The sequence below is a fragment of the Hyla sarda genome, chromosome 3 (genome assembly GCF_029499605.1).
Source record: "Hyla sarda isolate aHylSar1 chromosome 3, aHylSar1.hap1, whole genome shotgun sequence".
Lineage (NCBI taxonomy): Eukaryota > Metazoa > Chordata > Amphibia > Anura > Hylidae > Hyla > Hyla sarda.
Genome location: NC_079191.1, coordinates 26,246,462 through 26,270,553, shown reverse-complemented (window position 1 = coordinate 26,270,553; position 24,092 = coordinate 26,246,462). Strand labels below are relative to the sequence as shown.

Here is a 24,092-nt window from a genome sequence, read left to right as displayed (position 1 = left end):
TTCCGGATGGGTGGTCCTCCTGCCTTTGTTTTGGAAAGTTTTTTTGGCATACAGATGAAAATAAATGGTGTCGTTCGCTTGTGGGATATCAAATAAAACAGTCTTCCAACAGGAGCTGTAAATTGTACAATTACCAAGAGGAGGTAGGTGCACATGTGCAAAGCTCTCCGCTTCTAATGTGATTTATATTTTTACTGCTCATGAGATTTGGAACACCTATGTCTGCCAGGAAATTTTCCTCTAAAATTATCACATTAAGAGAAAGCTTAAATATCCAAGATTTCTTTAGAGCGGAACGCTACCTGTTGTAAACCTTTAAGATGGGATTCATGTTGACAATCGGTTGTTTATGTTGACTGGGATGAGCAGTCGCTTTGATGTTCAGGATCTATAGATTGAAGGGGCACAAACTGTTCCGAATGCTGGAGCCAGCGCCAGAAGCTCATTACGTCATAGCCCCGCCCCCTCAATGCAAGTCTATGGGAGGGGGCGTGACAGCCGTCACGCCCCCTCCCATAGACTTGCATTGAGGGGGAAGGGCGTGACGTCATGATGGGGCGGGGCTATGACGTCACAAGCTCCCGATGCCGGCTCCAGCTTCGGTACAGTTTGTTCCAAACGCTGAGCAGTGGAGTACCCCTTCAAGAGCAGGTTCAAACCTTCCAGGCCTCAAAAAAAAACAAATACTCACAGTCTAGAATATGAGGATTCAGGTATACAACAAATCATGTTTAGAAGGTTCCAGAAAACAACTGGATAAAAAGGAGAGAAATAAAATATGTTAACACACCACCATTGTTTGGTTGAGTAAAAACCCCCCAAAAAACTCAAGTTAGTGATTCCAAAAAACACCGACTACATAAACTTAGGATATAAGAACTGACTTCCATACATTATATAATTTTTTTTTCGGTTTTGCTTCCTTAAATTTTCAATCACGATACAGATCACAGTATGAAAGAAGTCCCGAAGTCCTTTACCATGCCAATTGTTTCCATATCTTAAGACCGATGAGGCCTAAAACGCAAAGTGATTCAGGTCCATTGGCTTTTCCCCCATACAACAATGTTACTGACTACCAGCTGAGTAGGTTATTGCAGCACAGGCCCATTTAAAATAATCCACCCCATGAAAGGGAAAGTATTGCCTCCATTTTTTTTTTTTTTTTTACCGATTAGAACCGGACACTGAAACATTGTTTTTTTTTCTAATCTGTTTCTATTTTCTGATCGTAATATCTTTATTTCTTTTTTGTATAGTATTGTGAGGTCTGCCATCTTACCTGAGCTGTTTCTTTTTTAACACCATTTAGTAATATGCTTTATAGCAAGCCCCATGGGCATAGGCAACACTAGACCGCTATTGACATGAGTGGGAAAGCTTACTGGGAATACACTGTGACCTTGGCAAAAGTCTTTCCATTGGGAGAGGGAGGCAACTTTAAAGGGGTATTCCGGGTAAAAACAAAATATATTTGACCGGAATACCCCTTTAATTACGGTGGACCTTTGATTCTAAGGATCAATATGAATCCAAGCAGTATGTTAGAGAAGTCAGTAAGTGAGATGGCATACGGTAGCAATAGCCATCAAATGCTAGAAGTAAGGAACCCTATAAGGTCAAAATAAATGTTAACTTTTTTTTCTTTTACATAATTTTCAATGCTTTTTTTTTTTTGGGTGTAGCCATGGATCCTGTGCTTATATTTTCCAGTTTTGGAAAAAACAGAGGCCGAAACATTTTCTATTTATCTATCTAAAGAGAAGAAGGTAGCAGCACTCTCAAAGGTGAACTTAAAGGGGTTGTCCAGGAAAAAACTGTTTTTTATATATCAACTGGCTCCAGAAAGTTAAACCGATTTGTAAATTACTTCTATTAAAAAAAACTTAATCCTTTCAGTACTTATGAGCTGCTGAAGTTAAGGTTGTTCTTTTCTCTCTAAGTGCTCTCTGATGACACGTGTCTCAGGAACCGCCCAGTTTAGAAGCAAATTTCCATAGCAAACCTCTTCTAAACTGGGTGGTTCCCAAAACATGTGTCATCAGAGAGCACTTAGACAGAAAAGAACAACCTTAACTTCAGAAGCTCGTAAGTACTGAAAGGATTAAGATTTTTTAATAGAAGTCATTTACAAATCTGTTTAATTTTCTGGAGCCAGTTGATATATTAAAAAAAAGTTTTTTCCTGGATAACCCCTTTAAAGCTGGGTGCACGTCAGGGTGGAAATCTCAGGTCACAGGCTTCCATAAATGGATACAGGTACAAGAAGATCACTGCGGCACTCCAAAATAGTGAATCAAGTGGATAGCATTTATATCATCACGAAACACGTAACAATGTTTCAGCTGCTACAATGCAGCCTTTCTCAAGCGTTGCTTGAGAAAGGCTGCATTGTAGCAGCTGAAACGTTGTTATGTGTTTCGTGATAGAATAGATGCTACCCACTTGATTCACTATTTTGGAGTGCCGCAGTGATCTTCTTGTACCTGTATCTATCTATCTATAAGCAGGAGAATACAGCAGCACACTGTTAGCACAAAGATACAGATAAAACATGAAATGCTATACAGTGACCCCCCCGACCTATGATGGCCCGACATATGATCAAATCGACATACGATGGCCTCTCAGAGGCCATCGCATGTCGATGTCAGCATCGACATACGATGCTTTTTTATGTCGGGGCCATCGCATTAAGTGCTATCCGGCAGCGCCAAATGCTTAAGCTGCTGCCGGATAACCGCTTAATGTTCCCCGTGTGGTGCGGTAAGTATTACTTACCCCTCCACGATGCTCCGGGGTGCCCTCCGGGTCCAGCACTGGTCTTCCGGTGTCTTTTTGGCCCTCTCCGATGACGTCAATACGCTGCTGCGCACGTCATCCAATAGGAATGGCGTACGCAGCTGCATTATGACGTCGCTACGCAGGTTCAGTAAGGCCTTGCGGAAGACAGCAGAGGACCGAAGAAGACAGCGGAGGACCGGAGAAGACAGCAGAGGACCGGAGAAGACAGCAGAGGACCGGAGAAGACAGCGGAGGACCAGAGAAGACAGCGGAGGACCAGAGAAGACAGCAGAGGACTGGAGAAGACAGCAGAGGACCGGAGAAGACAGCAGAGGACCGGAGAAGACAGCAGAGGACCGGAGAAGACAGCAGAGGACCGGAGAAGACAGCGGAGGACCAGAGAAGACAGCAGAGGACCGGAGAAGACAGCAGAGGACCGGAGAAGACAGCAGAGGACCGGAGAAGACAGCAAAGGACCGGAGAAGACAGCAGAGGACCGGAGAAGACAGCAGAGGACCGGAGAAGACAGCAGAGGACCGGAGAAGACAGCGGAGATCCCAGCGGAGGCCCGGGTTCACCATCGGGAGCGACGGGACACCATCGCGAGCGGCGGGGACAGGTGAGTACGGTTTCCTGTACTTTACATTGCACGAATCCCTCAACATACGATGGATTCGACAAACGATGGCTCGTTTGGAACGAATTACCATCGTATGTTGAGGGACCACTGTATAGGTATAATGCAAAACATGTTTTGCATTATACCTATATAGCATTTCATGTTTTATCTGTATCTTTGTGCTAACAGTGTGCTGCCGTATTCTCCTGTTTATGTATATTCAGCCTAGCAGCGTGCACCTGTATGCCAGGTCCATGCAGTAGTTTTGGTATCAGTATGTGCTGGCCAACTTATCCTTGTTTGTATCTATCTATCGAGGCTCTCTTAACAGTGGGGCTTCTTGGACTTGGCCAATGTCTCTTCGGATTCTCTTCGGATTCTGATGCTATAGATTATCCTTGCCTCGTTTCCCCTCCATTCTTCACCTTACCCATTGTTGTAGGCATTTATCATGAGTCTCTACATGTAATTGACACAATTAAAATCTCCTTTATGATGACATCACTACCACAACATAATAAGTCCCTCAGTGTTTTAAAACACGTGGTGGTAGTGCGTCAAATGGAGTAATATCAAAATTCAGACTAAAGCCTTGTAGTATAAAGGCATCTTCCAAAGATGAAAAGGCCGCTTCACTGTGTGTGGGCTACTGATCTAATTAGAGAAAATCGGGACAAATGTCATTCATTGAAATCAAAGAGCGGCGATGGCTGGTCCTGATTAGCCCACCCCAAGTACAAACGGCTTACTGTGAGTCTGCAACGCACAACATTTCTCTCATCTTTATTCCAGATTCCATAGGATGGAACTTCTCTTAGACGATCGATAAGACCGGCTGCACAAGCAAACACCCTGGTAAATACTGCCGGACGTTACGAGAGACCTGCTCTACACAGCATCGGGCATTACACGCTGGAGGTTAGACAATCCTGTAAAATAAACGTCTGGTAGGAAATAGAAATAACTTTTACAACAATATTAACTTCTTCCTCTTTGGAAGCCAAACTGTTGCATTCTTTTCCCCTGTTTTAAATAGAGCCTTTGGAAGTCTTGTGGAATTGTTCACATGGATTAGACATTAACCACAATGGCTGCTATTTCCAAAGTGATTTTCGGTTACAGGGGTTCTATAAATTACATCGAACATTACACCGAATAAGCGCCAAACTAAGCAATATATCGCATGTCACAATGCTAAGACAGAGTTTATATACAATGGTCGATGGCCAAGTTACATAGATGTATACAAATATTTTTATGCGTTTTTAATAAATGTGGAAGCTCTAGTAAAAGGTGGAACATGTAAAGATGGGGCCCAACAGCAATTCTTGGAAACCCCTATCAAGAGGACCTTTAACATAAAATTAAAGGGGTTATCCAGGAAAATACTTATTTTTATATATCATCTGGCTCCAGAAAGTTAAACAGATTTGTAAATTACTTCTATTAAAAAATCTTAATCCTTTCAGTACTTATGCGCTGCTGATGTTGAGTTGTTCTTTTTTTATCTAAGTGCTCTCTGATGACACCTGTCTCGGGAACCGCCCAGTTTAGAAGCAAATCCCCATAGCAAACCTCTTCTACTCTGTGCAGTTCCCGAGACAAGCAGAGATGTCAGCAGAGAGCACTGTTGCCAGACAGAAAAGAACAACTCAACTTCAGCAGCTGATAATTATTGAAAGGATTAACATTTTTTAATAGAAGTAATTTACAAATCTGTTTAACTTTCTGGAGCCAGTTGATATAAGAAAAAAAAAGTTTTTTTTTCCTGGAATACCCCTTTAAGAACATGAAAAGCTTAACCTCTTCAGGACATAGGGCGTATGGATACGCCCTGCATTCCGAGTCCTTAAGGACCGAGGGCGTATCCATACGCCCGTGGGAAATCCGGCCCCCACCGCTAGCCGGAGGGGCGCCGGAGCCGGATGCCTGCTGAAATCGTTCAGCAGGCATCCCGGCATATCGCCCAGGGGGGTCATTATGTCCCCCCATGTCGGCGATCGCAGCACATCGCTCATCAATTCAGATGAGCGATGCGCTGCGATTCCGTTCCCCGCCGCTCACCGGGCGGGGATCGGAGCCGGATGTCTGCTGATTTCTATCAGCAGACATCCCGGCAGTGTGCCGGAGGAGGTCCGGAGGACCTCGTATACCGGCGATCGCTGCAGGACGCCGGTAACTACTAACCGGCGTTCTGCAGCGGTTCCGGGTCCTCAGGGTCACGTGTGACCCTGTTACCCGGATATAGATGGTGACTGGTGGTGTAGTATACACCACCAATCACCATCCGTACTGTACTGGGGGCTGGCATTGTGGCCACCCCCCTCAGTACAGTTGTGATTGGGTGGCCAAAGTGGCCACACCAATCACAGTGTAATGGGAGGGGATGGTGGGGGGTAGGAGCACGTTGCTCCGTTCTGCCCACCATTCCACAGAGATCTGGTGTGCAGGACGGAGCCCCGTGCTGCCCACCATCCCCTCAGTAAAAAAAAAGTGCCCCTTGCCCCCTTTCTGTGGCCCCTTGGCACAGAAATCCCCAGGGATAGCTTTAGATTTAGGTAGGGACAGGTTAGGGTTAAAAAAAAAAAGTTTTCTTTTTTTTTCTTTTTTCGGCGTACCTCAGTGGGTGTCCGTGGGTCCGTAGCACCTTTAGCTGCGTGACCCCGGCCCTGCTGGGTCGCTGCGGTCTGCCGCCAGCCTTTTTTTTTTGGCGCAGATCTTTTTTTTTTTCTTTTTTCCCTAAGCGTTTTTTTTGTGGTGCCGGCGCTTTTTTACGCGTTTTCTAGCGCTTTTTTTGCACCCATAGGCGGTCCGTGCCACCAGTAGCAGGCGTGTACTGTGTGGCCGGACCTTACCTGTGTGTGCGGCGTGCCTCACCGCTGTCAGTGATTTATCACTGATCAGCGTTTTTTTTGTGGTAAAGGCACTTTTTTCGGTTAACGCGTATTTTTTTTGCACCCATAGGCGGTCCGTGCCACCAGTAGCAGGCGTGTACTGTGTGGACGGACCGTACCTGTGTGTGCAGCCTGTCCCACCGCTGTCGGTGATTTATCACTGATCAGCGTTTTTTTTTTTGTTCAGGCGGGTGCATTTTTTCCGGGGTTAAGCGTTTTTTTATTTTATTTTTCGGGTTTTTTGTGTGGGGGTCTGAGTACAAGCCACCAGCCACTGTTCTGGGCTGAGTGGCCGGACCCCCCTCTGACTTCTGCGCCCCTTGCCGCCACAAGCGCTAATCAGTGCGCACACCACTGATTAGATAAACGCTTATTTTTTTGGCGCATGGTTTTTTTTGCGCTAGAAGTCCCCCCTTTTTTTTTTTAAAAGTCCCCTTTTTATTTTATATTTTTTTCTGTTAGGGCGGGTTAGTTTAGTTAGGTTAGGTTAGGGCGGGTTAGGGCGGGTTAGGGAGGTAGTATCGCACCACACCACACGCAGCACACACACCAATAAAGTTTCCCCCCCCACACACACACATACCCGTATCCCCATTAGAGTAGGGAAATGGCCCGCAGAGCGTTTTCGGCGGAGGAGGCATATGCCATAATTGCCTCCGACACCGAGAGCGGCTCAGAGGACGATGAAGACCCCACCTTCCTTATTTCATCGTCCTCCTTATCATCTAGTTCTGATGATGAGCCACCAAGGCGGCGGAGACGCCGCCGTGCGGTGCCGCAAACCTCCTCTGCCCTTGACCCTGTGCCCCATGCTAGTATGAGTCCCCCTGGCGCTCATACTAGTGAAGCCCCCCTGCCAAGGTCACTGGTACCTCGTACCGGAGAACTTGTCTGGGCTGAGCCAGCGGACCACGAGCCCGTGATTCCTGAGTTTGTTGGCGACTCAGGAATCAAGATTAACATCGCCGGGTTCACTGAAAAGGACTTTTTCGGTCATTTTTTCAGTGACGACTTTGTTAATCTAATGGTTACACAGACGGATCTGTATGCCCAACAGTTCGTCGCCGCTAACCCGGGCTCACTTTTAGCTAGATCCGGTGGCTGGACTCCAGTCGATGCAGCCGAAATGAGGACCTTTTGGGGCCTTGCGCTGCATATGGGTCTAGTTAAAAAACCCAGTGTCAGGCAATATTGGAGTGGGGACGTCTTTTACCAGACACCCCTCTACAGTATGGCCATGGCACGTTCCCGGTTCGAGGCCATTCGGAGATGTTTGCATTATGCTGATAATGCGGCATGTCCCCCCCGAACTGATCCCGCGTATGACCGCCTGTATAAAATCAGGCCGGTCATCAATCACTTCGGGGCCAGATTTTGGGAGGCCTATGTCCCTGGAAGGGAGGTCGCTATTGATGAGTCGCTCATCAGCTTTAAGGGGAGACTCAGCTTCCGGCAATACATCCCTACCAAGCGAGCGCGGTATGGCGTGAAGATGTATAAACTTTGCGAGAGTACCTCCGGGTACACTTGCAAGTTTATGGTGTATGAGGGACGAGATTCCTGCATTGAACCCCCAGATTGTTCCCCCACTCTGGGTGTTAGCGGGAAAATCGTTTGGGGCCTTTTGCACCCATTGCTAGATAAAGGTTACCACCTTTACGTGGATAACTTTTATACTAGTATCCCTCTCTTCACATCCCTCGCCGCCAGATCCACGCTCGCTTGTGGGACAGTCCGGAAGAATCAAAGAGGCCTTCCTTCCTATCCCCTGCAGACTCCTATCCCCCGGGGTGAGTCCCGTGCCCTCACCCATGATAACCTGTTGTTGGTCCGGTATAAGGACAAGAGGGATGTCCTTATGCTCACCACAATTCATGGGAATGGCAGCACCCCTGTCCCTGTGCGAGGTACCGTGGGACCGGTCCTCAAGCCCGATTGTATTCTGGACTACAATCGGTATATGGGGGGAGTTGATCTTTCTGATCAAGTCCTCAAGCCATATAATGCCATGCGGAAAACAAAGATATGGTACAAAAAAGTTGCGGTCTACATGGTACAGGTTGCCATGTACAACTCTTTTGTACTGTACAAGAACGCTGGCAACACAGGGACATACCTGGAGTTCCAAGAGGAAGTTCTAAAGGCCCTCATCTATGGTGACCGCCAAAGAGCGGGTCAGAGCACCTCTGTAACTTCAGGTCCCCGGATCGTCCCCGGCCAACACTTTCCATGTGTGATCCCCCACACTGGAAAGAAGGGACGATCTCAGAAGAAATGCAGAGTGTGTCGCAAGAGGGGGATTCGGAAGGACACCACCACTCAATGCGACACTTGCCCCGATCATCCGGGCCTCTGCATAGGCTGCTTCAGGGAGTATCACACTTCCATGGAGTACTAAATTTTCCGTCATTTGCCCTAATTTTAATTACCCACAATTCGACTCCAATGTACCAGTCCAGGGTACATTGTCTTCCAAATTTTATACCAACCCCCCCCCCCCCCCCAAAAAAAAAAAATAACCTTTTTCTCAATACCCCCAATATCTTTTTTTTTTCTTCCCCCTAAAAAATGGGTCATGGGACACAGAGTCAACAGCATTGGAGGTTTGCAGTTGCCTCAAATGCGCAACGCTCTCTCTCCCCACCTGAGCGGGTTGCGCATTTGAGGTAACAGAATAGGGACAGCCCCACACATCCCCTTCCCAGAATGATGATTCAGAGTATAGGGTTTGGGGCGGGCATCCTTTTTACTTTTGGCTGTACTCTGGGTCATCATTCTGGGAAAATAATTGGCATATCAGTTCTAAAATTGCAATTTTCTTCCCCCCATAGTACACTTCATCCATTCCTGGAAAATAAATGAAGGGAACACCCATCTGTTCCAAATCTCCACTTCACCCTATACACCTTCCCTAGGGGGTGTACTGTTTGTAATAATCTCACATATGGGTGTTCCTTTCTTGTATTTTCCTCTGAATGTATGTAACTGTTAGGTCCGTAACAAACATCCGCCTCAAATGCGAAGAGTTCTCGCTGAGCTCTGTCGTATTTCCAGGCGACAATTCAGAGTCACATGTTAGTTGTTCCCAAAAAGATGAAGCAGAGCATAGGTTGAAAATTGCAATTTTCAAAAGCTACCCTTCATCCATTCCTGGAAAATAAATTTAGGAAACCCCTGTGCGTTAGAAATGTCCTCTTTACCCCTATACCCATTCCTCAGGGTGGGTACTTTCTGTAATGGTGTCACATGTGGGTGTTTCATTTTTGTATTTTCCTCGGAATGTATGTAACCGTCAGCTACTGATATGCCATAGGCCACAAATACAAAGTGACCTCTATGACTTCTGAGCCTTGTTGTGCGCCCGCCCAGCACGTTACCCCATATGTGGATGGATTTTTATAGTCAGGGGAAAAAGCCCTCCAAAATTTGTAACCCAATTCCTCATATTACCCCTTGTGAAAATGTAAAAAATTGGGTAACCCCAGCATTTTAGTGTAAAAAAATCAAATTTTTCAATTTAGGCCCACTTTTCAAAAAACCTGTGAGGTGTAAGAACTCACTGTAACACTGTTACGTTCCCCGAGGGGTCTAGTTTCCAAAATGTAATGCCATGTGGTTTTTTTTCTGCTGTCCTGGCACCAAAGGGGCTTCCTAAATGAGGCATGCCCCCAGAGCAAAATTTGCTTCCAAAAAGCCAAAATGTGACTCCTTCTCTTCTGAGACATGTAGTGCGCCAACAGAGCACTTTTTACCCCCATATGGGGTGTTTTCTGAATCGGGAGAAATTGGGCTTCAAATTTTGGGGGGTATTTTCTGCTATTACCCTTTTCAAAAATGTTAAATTTTTGGGAAAACAAGCATTTTAGGTAAAAATTTTTTTTTTTTTTACATTTGCAAAAGTCATGAAACCCCTGTGGGGTATTAAGGTTCACTTTACCCCTTGTTATGTTCCCCAAGGGGTCTAGTTTCCAAAATGGTATGCCATATGTTTTTTTTTTGCTGTCCTGGCACCATAGGGGCTTCCTAAATGCGGCATGCCCCCAGAGCAAAATTTGCTTCCAAAAAGCCAAATGTGACTCCTTCTCTTCTGATACCTGTAGTGCGCCAACAGAGCACTTTTTTACCCCCATGTGGGGTGTTTAATGAATCGGGAGAAATTGGGCTTCAAATTTTGGGGGGTATTTTCTGCTATTACCCTTTTAAAAAATGTAAAATTTTTGGGAAAACAAGCATTTTAGGTAAAAAATTTTACTTTTTTTTTACATTTGCAAAAGTCATGAAACCCCTGTGGGGTATTAAGGTTCACTTTACCCCTTGTTATGTTCCCCAAGGGGTCTAGTTTCCAAAATGGTATGCCATGTGTTTATTTTTTGCTGTCCTGGCACCATAGGGGCTTCCTAAATGCGGCATGCCCCCAGAGCAAAATTTGCTTCCAAAAAGCCAAATGTGACTCCTTCTCTTCTGAGACCTGTAGTGCGCAAGCAGAGCACTTTTTACCCACATATGGGGTGTTTTCTGAATCGGGAGAAATTGGACTTCAAATTTTGGGGGGCATTTTCTGCTATTACCCTTTTCAAAAATGTTAAATTTTTGGGAAAACAAGCATTTTAGGTAAAAATTTTTACTTTTTTTTTACATTTGCAAAAGTCATGAAACCCCTGTGGGGTATTAAGGTTCACTTTACCCCTTGTTATGTTCCCCAAGGGGTCTAGTTTCCAAAATGGTATGCCATGTGTTTTTTTTTGCTGTCCTGGCACCATAGGGGCTTCCTAAATGCGGCATGCCCCCAGAGCAAAATTTGCTTCCAAAAAGCCAAATGTGACTCCTTCTCTTCTGATACCTGTAGTGCGCCAGCAGAGCACTTTTTACCCCCATATGGGGTGTTTTCGGAATCGGGAGAAATTGGGCTTCAAATTTTGGGGGGTATTTTCTGCTATTACCCTTTTCAAAAATGTAAAATTTTTGGGAAAACAAGCATTTTAGGTAAAAAATATTACTTTTTTTTTACATTTGCAAAAGTCATGAAACCCCTGTTGGGTATTAAGGTTCACTTTACCCCTTGTTATGTTCCCCAAGGGGTCTAGTTTCCAAAATGGTATGCCATGTGTTTTTTTTTTTGCTGTCCTGGCACCATAGGGGCTTCCTAAATGCGGCATGCCCCCAGAGCAAAATTTGCTTCCAAAAAGCCAAATGTGACTCCTTCTCTTCTGAGACCTGTAGTGCGCCAGCAGAGCACTTTTTACCCCCATATGGGGTGTTTTCTGAATCGGGAGAAATTGGGCTTCAAATTTTGGGGGGCATTTTCTGCTATTACCCTTTTCAAAAATGTAAAATTTTTGGGAAAACAAGCATTTTAGGTAAGAAATTTTACTTTTTTTTTTACATTTGCAAAAGTCATGAAACCCCTGTGGGGTATTAAGGTTCACTTTACCCCTTGTTATGTTCCCCAAGGGGTCTAGTTTCCAAAATGGTATGCCATGTGTTTTTTTTTTTGCTGTCCTGGCACCATAGGGGCTTCCTAAATGCGGCATGCCCCCAGAGCAAAATTTGCTTCCAAAAAGCCAAATGTGACTCCTTCTCTTCTGAGACCTGTAGTGCGCCAGCAGAGCACTTTTTACCCCCATATGGGGTGTTTTCTGAATCGGGAGAAATTGGGCTTCAAATGTTGGGGGGCATTTTCTGCTATTACCCTTTTAAAAAATGTAAAATTTTTGGGCAAACAAGCATTTTAGGTAAAAAAATTTTACTTTTTTTTTACATTTGCAAAAGTCATGAAACCCCTGTGGGGTATTAAGGTTCACTTTACCCCTTGTTATGTTCCCCAAGGGGTCTAGTTTCCAAAATGGTATGCCATATGTTTTTTTTTTGCTGTCCTGGCACCATAGGGGCTTCCTAAATGCGGCATGCCCCCAAAGCAAAATTTGCTTCCAAAAAGCCAAATGTGACTCCTTCTCTTCTGAGACCTGTAGTGCGCCAGCAGAGCACTTTTTACCCCCATATGGGGTGTTTTCTGAATCGGGAGAAATTGGGCTTCAAATTTTGGGGGGCATTTTCTGCTATTACCCTTTTCAAAAATGTAAAATTTTTGGGAAAACAAGCATTTTAGGTAAAAAATTTTACTTTTTTTTTACATTTGCAAAAGTCATGAAACCCCTGTGGGGTATTAAGGTTCACTTTACCCCTTGTTATGTTCCCCAAGGGGTCTAGTTTCCAAAATGGTATGCCATGTGTTATTTTTTTGCTGGTTTGACACCCTAGGGGCTTCCTAAAGGTGACATGCCCCCCAAAAACTATTTCAGAAAAATGTTCTCTCCAAAATCCCCTTGTCGCTCCTTCGCTTCTGAGCCCTCTACTGCGCCCGCCGAACAATTAACATAGACATATGAGGTATGTGCTTACTCAAGAGAAATTGGGCTACAAATACAAGTAAAAATTTTCTCCTTTTACCTCTTGCAAAAATTCAAAAATTGGGTCTACAAGAACATGCGAGTGTAAAAAATGAAGATTTTGAATTTTCTCCTTCAGATTGCTGCTATTCCTGTGAAACACCTAAAGGGTTAAAACACTGACTGAATGTCATTTTGAATACTTTGGGGGGTGTAGTTTTTATAATGGGGTCTTTCATGGGGTATTTCTAATATGAAGACCCTTCAAATCCACTTCAAACCTGAACTGGTGTCTGAAAAATAGCGAGTTTGAAAATTTTGTGAAAAATTGGAAAATTGCTGCTGAACTTTGAAGCCCTCTGGTGTCTTCCAAAAGTAAAAACTCATAAATTTTATGATGCAGACATAAAGTAGACATATTGTATATGTGAATAATAAAAAAAAAATGGAATATCCATTTTCCTTACAAGCAGAGAGCTTCAAAGTTTGAAAAATGCAAAATTTTCAATTTTTTCATGAAATTTGGGGATTTTTCACCAAGAAAGGATGCAAGTTACCACAAAATTTTACCACTATGTTAAAGTAGAATATGTCACGAAAAAACAATCTCAGAATCAGAATGATAACTAAAAGCATTCCAGAGTTATTAATGTTTAAAGTGACAGTGGTCAGATGTGCAAAAAACGCTCCGGTCCTTAAGGCCAAAATGGGCTTGGTCCTGAAGGGGTTAAAGAGGTACTCAGGTGGAATTTTTATGCAGATTTGTAAATGACCACTATTAAAAAATCTTAACCCTTCCAGTACTTATCAGCTGCTGTTTACTACACATAAAGTTGTTATCTTTTAGAATTTCTTTCCAGTCTGACCACAGTGCTCTCTGCTGACACCTCTGACCGTATCGGGAACTGTCCAGAGTAGGAGCAAATCCCCATAGCAAACATATGCTGCTCTGGACAGTTCCTGACATGGACAGAGGTGTCAGCAGAGAGCACTGTGGATAGACAGAAAATAAATTCAAAAAGAAAAAAATTTCTGTGTAGTAAACAGCAGCTGATAAGTACTGGAAGGATTAAGATTTTTTAATAGAAGTAATTTACAAATCTGTTTACCTTTCTGGCACCAGTTGATTTAAAATAAATTGTTTTCCCACCGAAGTAACCCTTTAATATTATTTTGGATTCCCTAATGTACAGGGATAATGTGCATAGGGAAAATATGCACAGTGATGCCATAGTACAGTGATAAGACAAAAATAATGTCAGACCACAGAGATACTGCTACTGCTATAAAGTACACACTGATGTCCCATTATAGGGATAATGCTCATCATAGCAGATCAAAGGCATGATGATTATTATTATTATTTATATAGCACTCTTGGTTCCAGGGCACTTTCATATGATAAAGTATGATGTACACTGTGACATCACAGCATAAAAAAACAAATACCATGTACATTGATGCAACACCCTTTTCCTTCATCTATACTCATCAATAATTTAAATTTATGTCTAAGTGGAGATCGGACCCTTAACCCTTAAGGACCAAGCCCATTTTCACCAGGACCAGAGCATTTTTTGCACATCTGACCACTGTCACTTTAAGCAGTAATAACTCTGGGATGCTTTTAATTTTCATTCTTATTCCGAAATAGTTTTTTCGTGACATATTCTACTTTATGTTAGCGGAAAATTTTAGTCGATACTTGCATAATTTCTTGGTGAAAAATTCCAAAACTTGATAAAAAACTTGAAAATGTTGAATTTTTTTTACTAAGGAAAATGGACATCCCAAATCTATATATATATAAAACTCAACGTGTGTGTTTGTATGTATGTATGTATGTGTGTGTATGTATGTGTGTATGTATGTATGTATGTATGTGTATGTATGTGTATATGTGTGTGTATATGTATGTATGTATGTGTATGTATGTGTGTGTATGTGTGTATGTATGTATATATGTATGTATGTATGTGTGTGTATGTGTGTATGTATGTATATATGTATGTATGTATGTGTGTGTATGTATGTATATATGTATGTATGTATGTATGTGTATGTATGTGTATGTATGTGTATATGTATGTATGTATGTGTATGTATGTGTGTGTATGTGTGTATGTATGTATATATGTATGTATGTATGTGTGTATGTGTGTATGTATGTATATATGTATGTATGTATGTGTGTGTATGTATGTGTGTATGTATGTATGTATATATGTATGTATGTTCCACAAAAACTTCCAAACAGCTAAAGATATTAACATGAAACTTGGCACACATGTTACTTATATGCCAACAACAAACATAGGATAGGTGATTTAACCCTTACTCACACCCATTTGCTAGGGGCGGGGTTTTCGTTTAAAGTCCCATACAAGTCTATGGGAAATATATGTTACTGCATAACTTCCAAACGGCTGGAGATATTTTGATAATACTTGGTCACATGTTACTTATATGTCCACTTAAAATATAGGATAGTTAATTTAACCCTTAACTACCCACATTTGTGAAGGTCGGGGGTTTTGTTTAAAGTCCCATGCAAATCAATGGGAAATGTATGTTTCCACATAACTTCCGTATGGCTGGAGATATTTCAATACCTGGTACACATATTACGGGTGGGGATAGGAGGACGGGATGGGAGGTCGGGATAGGAGGTCAAGATAGGAGGTTGAGATAAGAGGACGGGATAGGAGGTCGGGATAAGAGGTGGAGATAGGAGGGTTTAGATAGGAGACCGGGATAGGAGGTCAGGATAGGAGGACGGGATAGGAGGACGGGATAGGAGGTCAAGATAGGAGGTCGGGATAGGAGGCCGAGATAGGAGGTTGGGATAGGAGGTTGAGATAGGAGGACAGGATAGGAGGACGGGATAGGAGGTCGGGATAGGATGTCGGGATAGGAGGTGGAGATAGGAGGATGGGATAGGGGGTTGAGATAGTAGGAGGTCAGCTAGTAAATTATATATTGATTCACATATACAATATGTCTACTTTATGATTGCATCATAAAGATGATATTTTTTTACTTTTGAAAGCAGGGCTTCAAAGTTCAGCAGCAATTTTCCAATTTTTCACAAAATTTTCAAAATCGGAATTTTTCAGGGAGCAGTTCAGTTTTGAATTGGATTTGAAGGGCCTTCATATTAGAAATACCCCAATTAGAAATTTGGGCTGTGCAAATGAAAAATTTAATTTTTCATTTTCACGGACACCTGTGGGGTGTAAATGCTCCCTGCACCCCTTATTAAATTCTGTGAGGGGTGTAGTTTCCAAAATGGGGTTACATGTGGGGGGGGGGGGGGTCCACTGTTCTGCCACTATGGAGGCTTTGTAAACACACATGGCCTTCAATTCCGGACACATTCTCTCTCTAAAATCCCAATGGTGCTCCTACTCTTCTGAGCATTGTAGTGCGCCAGCAGAGCACTTTACAATCACATATGGGATATTTCCATGCAAATAATTAAACATTTTGGAGGGCTTTTACCTAATTTCCCTTGTGAAAATATAAAATGTATGGTAACACCAGCATTTTATTGAGAAAATTTTTTTTTTTTTTCACATCCAACTTTAAGGAAAATTTCTCAAACACCTGTGGGGTGTTAAGGCTCACTATACCCCTTGTTACGTTCCGTGAGGGATGTAGTTTACAAAATGGGGTCACATGTGGGTATTTATTTTTTTGCGTTTATGTCAGAACCGCTGTAAAATCAGCCACCCCTGTGCAAATCCCCATTTTAGGCCTCAAATGTACATAGTGCGCTCTCACTCCTGAGCCTTGTTGTGTGCCCGCAGAGCATTTTCCGTCCATATATGGGGTATTTCCATACTCAGGAGAAATTGGTTTACAAATTTTGGGGGTGTCTTTGGTTCCTTTTACCTCTTGTGGAAAAGAAAAGTATGGGGCAACACCAGCATGTTAGTGTAAAAAATATTTTTTTTTACAATAACATGCAAGTGTAGACCCCAACTCTACCATTTCAATAAGGGGTAAAAGGAGAAAAAGACCCTCAAAATTTGTAACACAATTTCTCCCGAGTACAGAGATACCCCATATGTGGCCCTAAACTGTTGCCTTTAAATACGACAAGGCTCCGAAGTGAGAGAGCGCCATGCGCATTTGAGGCATAAATTAGGGGTTTGCATAGGGATGGACCCGGATGCAAGCATTACTCTTGCCTCCGATACCAAAAAACCCTACAGCAGTGTTTCCTATACAAGGTGCCTCCAGCTGTTGCCTCAATGGCTGTCCGGCAATACTGGGAGTTGTTGTTTTGCAACAGCTGGAGGCTCTGTTTTGGAAAAAGTGCCGTACGAGATTTTTTCATTTTTAATCGGGGGGGGGGGGGGGGGTTGTAACTGTTTTGGGGAGTGTGTATATGTAGTGTTTTACTTCTTATTTTGTGTAGGTGTAGTGTTTTTAGGGTACATTCACATGGCCAGGGGTTCACAGTGAGTTTCCCGCTGGGAGTTTGAGCTGCGGCAGATAATTTTCCGCAGCTCAAACTTGCAGTGGGAAACTCCCTGTAAACCCCCGCCCGTGTGAATGTATCCTGTACATTCACATTGGGGGAGAGGGGGGGGGGCAAACCTCCAGCTGTTGCAAAACTACAACTCTCAGCATGCCCTTTGACTGTCCGTGCATGCTGAGAGGTGTAGTTATGCAACAGCTGGAGGCACCCTTTTTCATAGAAAAAAAAATGTGCCCCAGCTGTTGCAAAACTACAACTCCCAGCATGCCCTTTGGGTGTGCATGCTGGGAGTTGTTGCTTAGCAACAGCAGGAGGCTGTATCCTGCCGCTGCCTGAGGGGACCCCACTGACCTCTGCCGAGGTAAGTAAAGCCCCGACAGTGATTGATCACGTAATCGTGAGGTGGCACCTCACTCCTGCTGGTAAAGGGTGATAGGTGCCGTCTTGGATGCCATCTATCACCCTTTTTTCCAGGTCACCGGAGACCCGATTGACCCGGAATCGCCGCTAATCGCCTGAATTGACTGGCGATTTATGGTGATCATGGGGGACCCCCCAGGGGTTTGCACAAGTTGCCTGCTGAATGATTTCAGCAGGCATCCCGGTCTGGTCCCCGCCCGGCGAGCGGCGGGGACCAGAATTCCCATGGGCGTACAGCTACACCCTGGGTCCTTAAGAACCAGAATGCCAGGGCATACCTGTACACCCTGTGTCCTTTCGGGGTTCATTAGTGGGCCCCAGAATATGCTGTGCCAGCTTCCTATGTAGTTATGCCCATGACTCTAGTTGGTGATGGCTAGACCGGAACAAAGAGTCGATGGTCTCTTCCCATTCTTTACCATTAGGATTCATATATCAAGTTCTACTATGGATCTATCTTGTGAGTTGGGAATATACAGCCAGCTACAGGCTCATGCTATATCTTGAGTCAGATAAATCTTCAAATGCAAAACTTAATTTTGATGTATTTTACCCCAGAATCTAGGTTTTAGGGGAAAATGCTAAGAATCACAAAGGCATTCGGATCAGAAAATTATCAGAAAATTGTATTTAAATAAGACTATTACCCAAAGACATATTCCTTACTAATATAGTTTTATCACTAATTGTACTGCCTTTAGCATATTTTTATGTGATTCACCCCTGGCAGGAAGTTGTGCAGTGCTCTCACTATCAGTTTGGTGCCGTCTCAGCTCCCTGGCTCTCCAAGCCCCAGCCCCTGAGTAATGTCAACAGCTTACATCACCACCTTTCATATACACATCTGTCATATACACATATCTCTTTATTAGGAAAATGCAGAGGAATAATGTTTGTTTATTGCAAGCATCCTTGTGCTGAAAAATGCCACAGACAGAGGAGCAGACAGGAAATTAATGCAGCTGGTGCTGCTGATTTACTGACTACAGAGCAATAGTCTCTGAAATCTGAAATAGCCGCTCATCTTTAAAAAAATAAAAATCTAAAGCGTTTATCCAATATATTTTAAAATACATTATATTACTACGTTTCTTAAAGAGAATTCTTGCAGCATGCACAGTAAAATAAAGTGACAGGTCCTCTTTAAAGTCTTCTCCAAATAAAATACAAATCTGTTCCTAGCTTTTACTTGAGGAATACACATTTCAGTTTATTTAGCACCTACCAAGTCATTTTGGACAGTTTTGTAGCTTGGAAGACTTTAAAACCACTCTACTCATGCCAGGTAACTCTACAACATTAAAGAGCTAACGTATTACTGCACTGTATAAAATATGTCCAGCCAACGTGTAGACATAAGACGACACCAAAGACTGGAGATCTTGAGGAGATGTGCAATTCCAAATTCTAATTTGTAATTTGAGAAAACACAGTATAAATATATTATATATATATATTTTTTTTTTTTTTAAGAACAAATTTTTGTTTAAAGGGGTACTCCGGTGGAAAACTTTATTTTTTTTCTTTTAAATCAACAGGTGCCATAAAGTTAAAGGGGTATTCCAGGCAAAAACTTTTTTTATATATATCAACTGGCTCCAGAAAGTTAAACAGATTTGTAAATTACTTCTATTAAAAAATCTTAATCCTTTCAGTACTTATGAGCTTCTGAAGTTAAGGTTGTTCTTTTCTGTCTAAGTTTAGAAGAGGTTTGCTATGGGGATTTGCTTCTAAACTGGGCATTTCCCGAGACAGGTGTCATCAGAGAGGATTTAGACAGAAAAGAACAACCTTAACTTCAGAAGCTCATAAGTACTGAAATGATTAAGATTTTTTAGTAAAAGTAATTTACAAATCTGCTTAACTTTCTGGAGCCAGTTGATATATATAAAAAAGTTTTTGCCTGGAATACCCCTTTAAACAGATTTGTAAATTACTTCAATTAAAAAAATCCTAATCCTTCTAGTACTTATTAGCTGCTGAATACTATGGAGGAAAGTCTTTTCTTTTTGGAACACAGAGCTCTCTGCTGACATCATGACCACAGTGCTCTCTGCTGACATCTCTGTCCATTTTAAGAACTGTCCAGAGTAGAAAAAAATCCCCACAGCAAACATATGCTGCTCTGGACAGTTCCTAAAATGGACAGAGATGTCAGCAGAGAGCACTGTGCTCATAATGTCAGCAGAGAGCTCTGTGTTCCAAAAGGAAAATTATTTCCTCTGTAGTATTCAGCAGCTAATAAGTACTGGAAGGATTAAGATTTTTTAATAGAAGTTATTTACAAATCTGTTAAACTTTCTGGCACCAGTTGATTTAAAAAAAAAAAAAGTTTTCCACCGGAGTACCCCTTTAAGCTGCATCAGGATCTCTTTTATCCATGGACTTCTTTACATTTTCAATTATACAGGGTAATTGAAAAAGAATGGTGCAAAATTAAAGGACTGCAGATAAATAAAACAAGAATAACGTAGCACACCACTTGCGGTGAATACGGAAATTTGTTTTATTAAACCAACGCGGCGCGGTGTGGTGGTGGGGGGTGTGGCGTGGTGCATTGGTGGGGGGTGCGGTGCAGTGGGGGCGGGGGGCGAGGCATTATCGGATTATCAGCAAGGTAACGTCCAAAATCATGAATATCGGCCAATAATATCGGCCAAGCCGATAATCGGTCGATCCCTAGTGCATATTGTTACTGGCTGCTCCCCCTGGACATGTTATAGGAATGGTTTATGCCACAGATAGATGGAGATCTGCCAATGTAGTCTATCAGCAGGGTGGTCACCTACACATTTTCATTTGGATGTTCCAAAACCCTACCAGAACCTATGTTGGTGCTTCTCCTTTCTGTGGGGGATACATCAAGGACTCAAAGGGGTTATCCAGGAAAAATCTTTTTTTTATATATATCAACTGGCTCCAGAAAGTTAAACATATTTGTGAATTACTTCTATAATTTTTTTTTTAATCCTTTCAGTACTCATGAGCTGCTGAAGTTGAGTTGTTCTTTTCTGTCTAAGTGCTCTCTGATGACACGTGTCTCGGAAACCGCCCAGTTTAGAAGCCAATCCTCATATCAAACCACTTCTACACTGTGCAGTCCCCGAGACAAGCAGAGATGTCAGCAGAGAGCACTGTTGCCAGACAGAAAACAACAACTCAACTTCAGCAGCTAATAATCATTGAAGATTTTTTAATAGAAGTAATTTACAAATCTGTTTAACTTTCTGAAGCCAGTTTATATATATATATATATATATATATATATATATATATATATATATATATATAAAAAGTTTTTTCCTGGAATACCCCTTTAATTCCCCCTCCTACCCCCCAGCCACAGGATCTGAACAACCTGAGACAATGGATCACTGAAACAGTGGAGTCCGTGTTCGAGGATATGTTGGTTGCATTCTGGACAGAACTGGACTACCGTCTAGACATCTGCCGTGTCACCAATAGAAATCACTATTTGTAGAGTATAGGTAACACTTAGATAGTGAGCCTTTTTTATGATAATACATTTATGTTATGTTCTCTTAGGCTGCATTCAAACGGCCGTCTAGACCCGTCCCCTTCTTCTCCTGTCAAAAAAACAAAAAACTGGACTTAAAAAAAAAAAAAAAGGACAATAGCGGATGCAGACGAATGTTATCCGTTTGTATCAGTTATTGTTCAGTTAATAAACGGAATAAAATATTTTTTGGGGGTTCTGAGCATGCTCCGAACGGTTCAAAAAACGGATGCAAACAGATGACATTAAAGGCTCATCCATTTTCCATAGACTTCAATGTTAAATTTACTGTGCCCGTTTTTTCTTCCGTTTTTTTACGGAAGAAAAAATACTGCATGTGCCGTTTTTTCTGCCGTCAAAAAAATCGTAAATGAGTGCAGACGGATGTAAACGGATTGTAAAAAAAATCCCATTGACATGAATGGGATTTTTTTTAAAACAGTTTTTAATCTGTTTGCAGCCTTCAAAAACGATACCGAAATGGGGATTAAAAAAACGGGGACAGACGGCCGTGTGAACGCCCCCTTAGTTGCGAATACCGAGGCTAAAACTTTGCACCATCCTATTTGAATCATCCTGTATAGATGCAGCAAATCTGTCACGGAAGTCTTATAGATTACCAAAGAGACTCTTTCCATTTTGGGTGTCTCGTAAAGATGCTAAAGTAGAAAGTGGCACACTAAAAAAAATAATGTTTCACCGTCCTCTTGGGTCTTTTTTATGATCAGCTGGGAGTTATATTATCTAATAAAATAGAAAGTACAAAAACAGAAATCAAAAGTAATTCCCCCGTCCGAATATTAAACTGTACCCACAGACGCATCCGTCAACTGAAACCATACTGTGCCTATCATGTACCCCAACAATAAAATAAAAAACAGGAGTTTTTGGTTCATTTTTCATTCTGGATTAAATATTTGTACAATTAAAGGGTTATTCCAGAATTTTATTTTCTTCACCCTTTGAGCCCATGATGCCAAATAATAAGACTAAATAATTTGCTTCTATTACTCCCATGCACCGCATTGTCCTGTTATCATAAAGGGGGCTCACACCGGGCAAGTCTTTTTATTTTACTTTTGTCTCTGACCGTTCTCAGCATTCCACACGGCTAGAAACAATGTCATAAGTCCGCATAACCACGCTGGAGACCATGTGACTTATAATATTGGCACCTGCAAGACCACCATGATGAAAAATGTGCATTTTGGGGCAGCAACTTGACAGCCGCGAATGACATACCCTTTTGTCACTGGTTAGGAACAGGTTCAAATGGTGAGTAAGTGAAACACAAATTACAATTGGAAGATGCAGAATTTTATCTTCTTAAAGGGGTACTCCTCTGCTCAGCGTTTGTAACTGTTCCAAACGCTGGAGCCGAAGCAGGGAGCTCGTGATGTCATAGCCCCGCTCCTCATGACGTCACGCCCGCCTCCTCAATGCAAGTCTATGGGAGGTGGCATGACAGCCGTCACGCCTTCTCCCATAGACTTGCATCGAGGGGGCGGGGCGATGATGTCACGAGCTCCCGGTACCGGCTCCACCGTTTGGAACAGTTTTTTCCAAACTGTTCCAAATGCTGGAGTCGGCGCCGGGAGCTCGTGAGGTCTTAGCCCTGCCCTTCATGACATCATGCCCCGCCCCCTCAATGCAAGTCTATGGAAGGGGGCGTGACAGCTGTCACGCCTTCTCCATAGACTTGCATTGAGGGGGCGGGGTGATGATGTCACAAGCTACCGGCACCGGTTCCAAACTTTTCCAAATGCTGGAGTCGGCGCCGGGAGCTCGTGATGTCATAGCCCTGCCCTTCATGATGTCACACCCAGCCCCCTCAATGCAAGTCTATGGGAGGGGGCGTGACGGCTGTCACGCCCCCTCCCATAGACTTGCATTGAGGGAGTGGTGTGTGACATCATGAGTGTTTAGGCTATGAGGTAACAAGCTCCCGGCACTGACTCCAGTTTGTCCCAAACGCTATGCAGCGGAGTACCCCTTTAAATAACTGAAACAGGATTACTCTTGGCATTGTTTACCCAGCAGGTATTTATGACATACATCTAGGTGATTTGTCTAACATATCTGAAAGGTAAGGATCCCTGAGGCCATTTCATTTGGCAGAAAAGGGTGAGGGAAAATAACCTTTAATATCTTTGGTCAACATTCTGAAGGGAAACAGGAGCGGGCTGTGTTGCTGTGTCCCCGAGGTAAAACAGCCATCGGCTATCAGACTACATTCTATTACTTGTCAGAAACCCTGGCAGATATAGTGTTAAAGTCTTCCCTAGTTTAAACTCTTTGCAAAGAAAACAAAACATCACACAATACCCAAAATGTCAAACTTCATTTACAGTTCAAAGAAATAAGACCGGTTCTGCCCACGACAGTATTGTTTAGGCGAGCTCACTGCACGGTCTGGGTTTGATCGGTTTTCAGGGGATTGGAAAGGTTTGCGCATTCTGAAGTGCCTCACTAGTTTCTTCATTCCTCAAGCAGGAGCGATGTAGACACAGTGGAATACGTTTCCCATTAGCCTGACATTCTTGTAATGCTGGTGATTCCAAACATATGGCGGGCTACCTACAGTAGCTTCATGTGTAAACAAAGAAGATGGACAGACAAAACAAACGGAAAATGTACAACACCTACTGAAAGTATCTCAACAATATAGGGGAGCCAAGAAAACCTAAAAAATAAAAAAAAACGAATTATAAAATATCGGCAAAGAACATTTCGCTCCTGAGGATCTTTCTTCTCCTAGTGAGTGTATGACCAGTGTTCCATGTCTGCCATTTGCATCTTTTCATGATTGGTTTGTTTGTCATATTGATCATCTTGAATATCTAAGAAGAATACCATATGTTTCGTCCTATAGGACGCACCGGCGTATAAGACGCACCCAATTTTTAGGGGCAAAATCTAAAAAAATAAAGATTTTGAACCCAATAGTGATCTTCAACCTGCGGACCTCCAGATGTTGCAAAACTAC

General features: G+C 42.8%; 1 protein-coding gene across 13 annotated transcripts in view; it reads right to left on the bottom strand.

Moving 5' to 3' along the window:
* Positions 1–24,092, bottom strand: part of SUPT3H (SPT3 homolog, SAGA and STAGA complex component) — a 565,704-nt gene that overhangs the window by 4,295 nt on the left and 537,317 nt on the right. The window contains exon 13 of one of the 13 annotated variants that reach the window (XM_056563929.1): positions 23,753–23,789. The exons of 11 other annotated variants lie outside the window; for them this stretch is intronic. In XM_056563929.1, the coding sequence (XP_056419904.1) occupies positions 23,763–23,789 (27 nt within the window). In that variant the 3' untranslated portion in view covers positions 23,753–23,762. Of the gene's footprint in view, positions 1–691; positions 753–23,752; positions 23,790–24,092 lie in introns of all 13 variants that reach the window. One more of the 13 variants, XM_056563931.1, reaches the window with a different exon arrangement.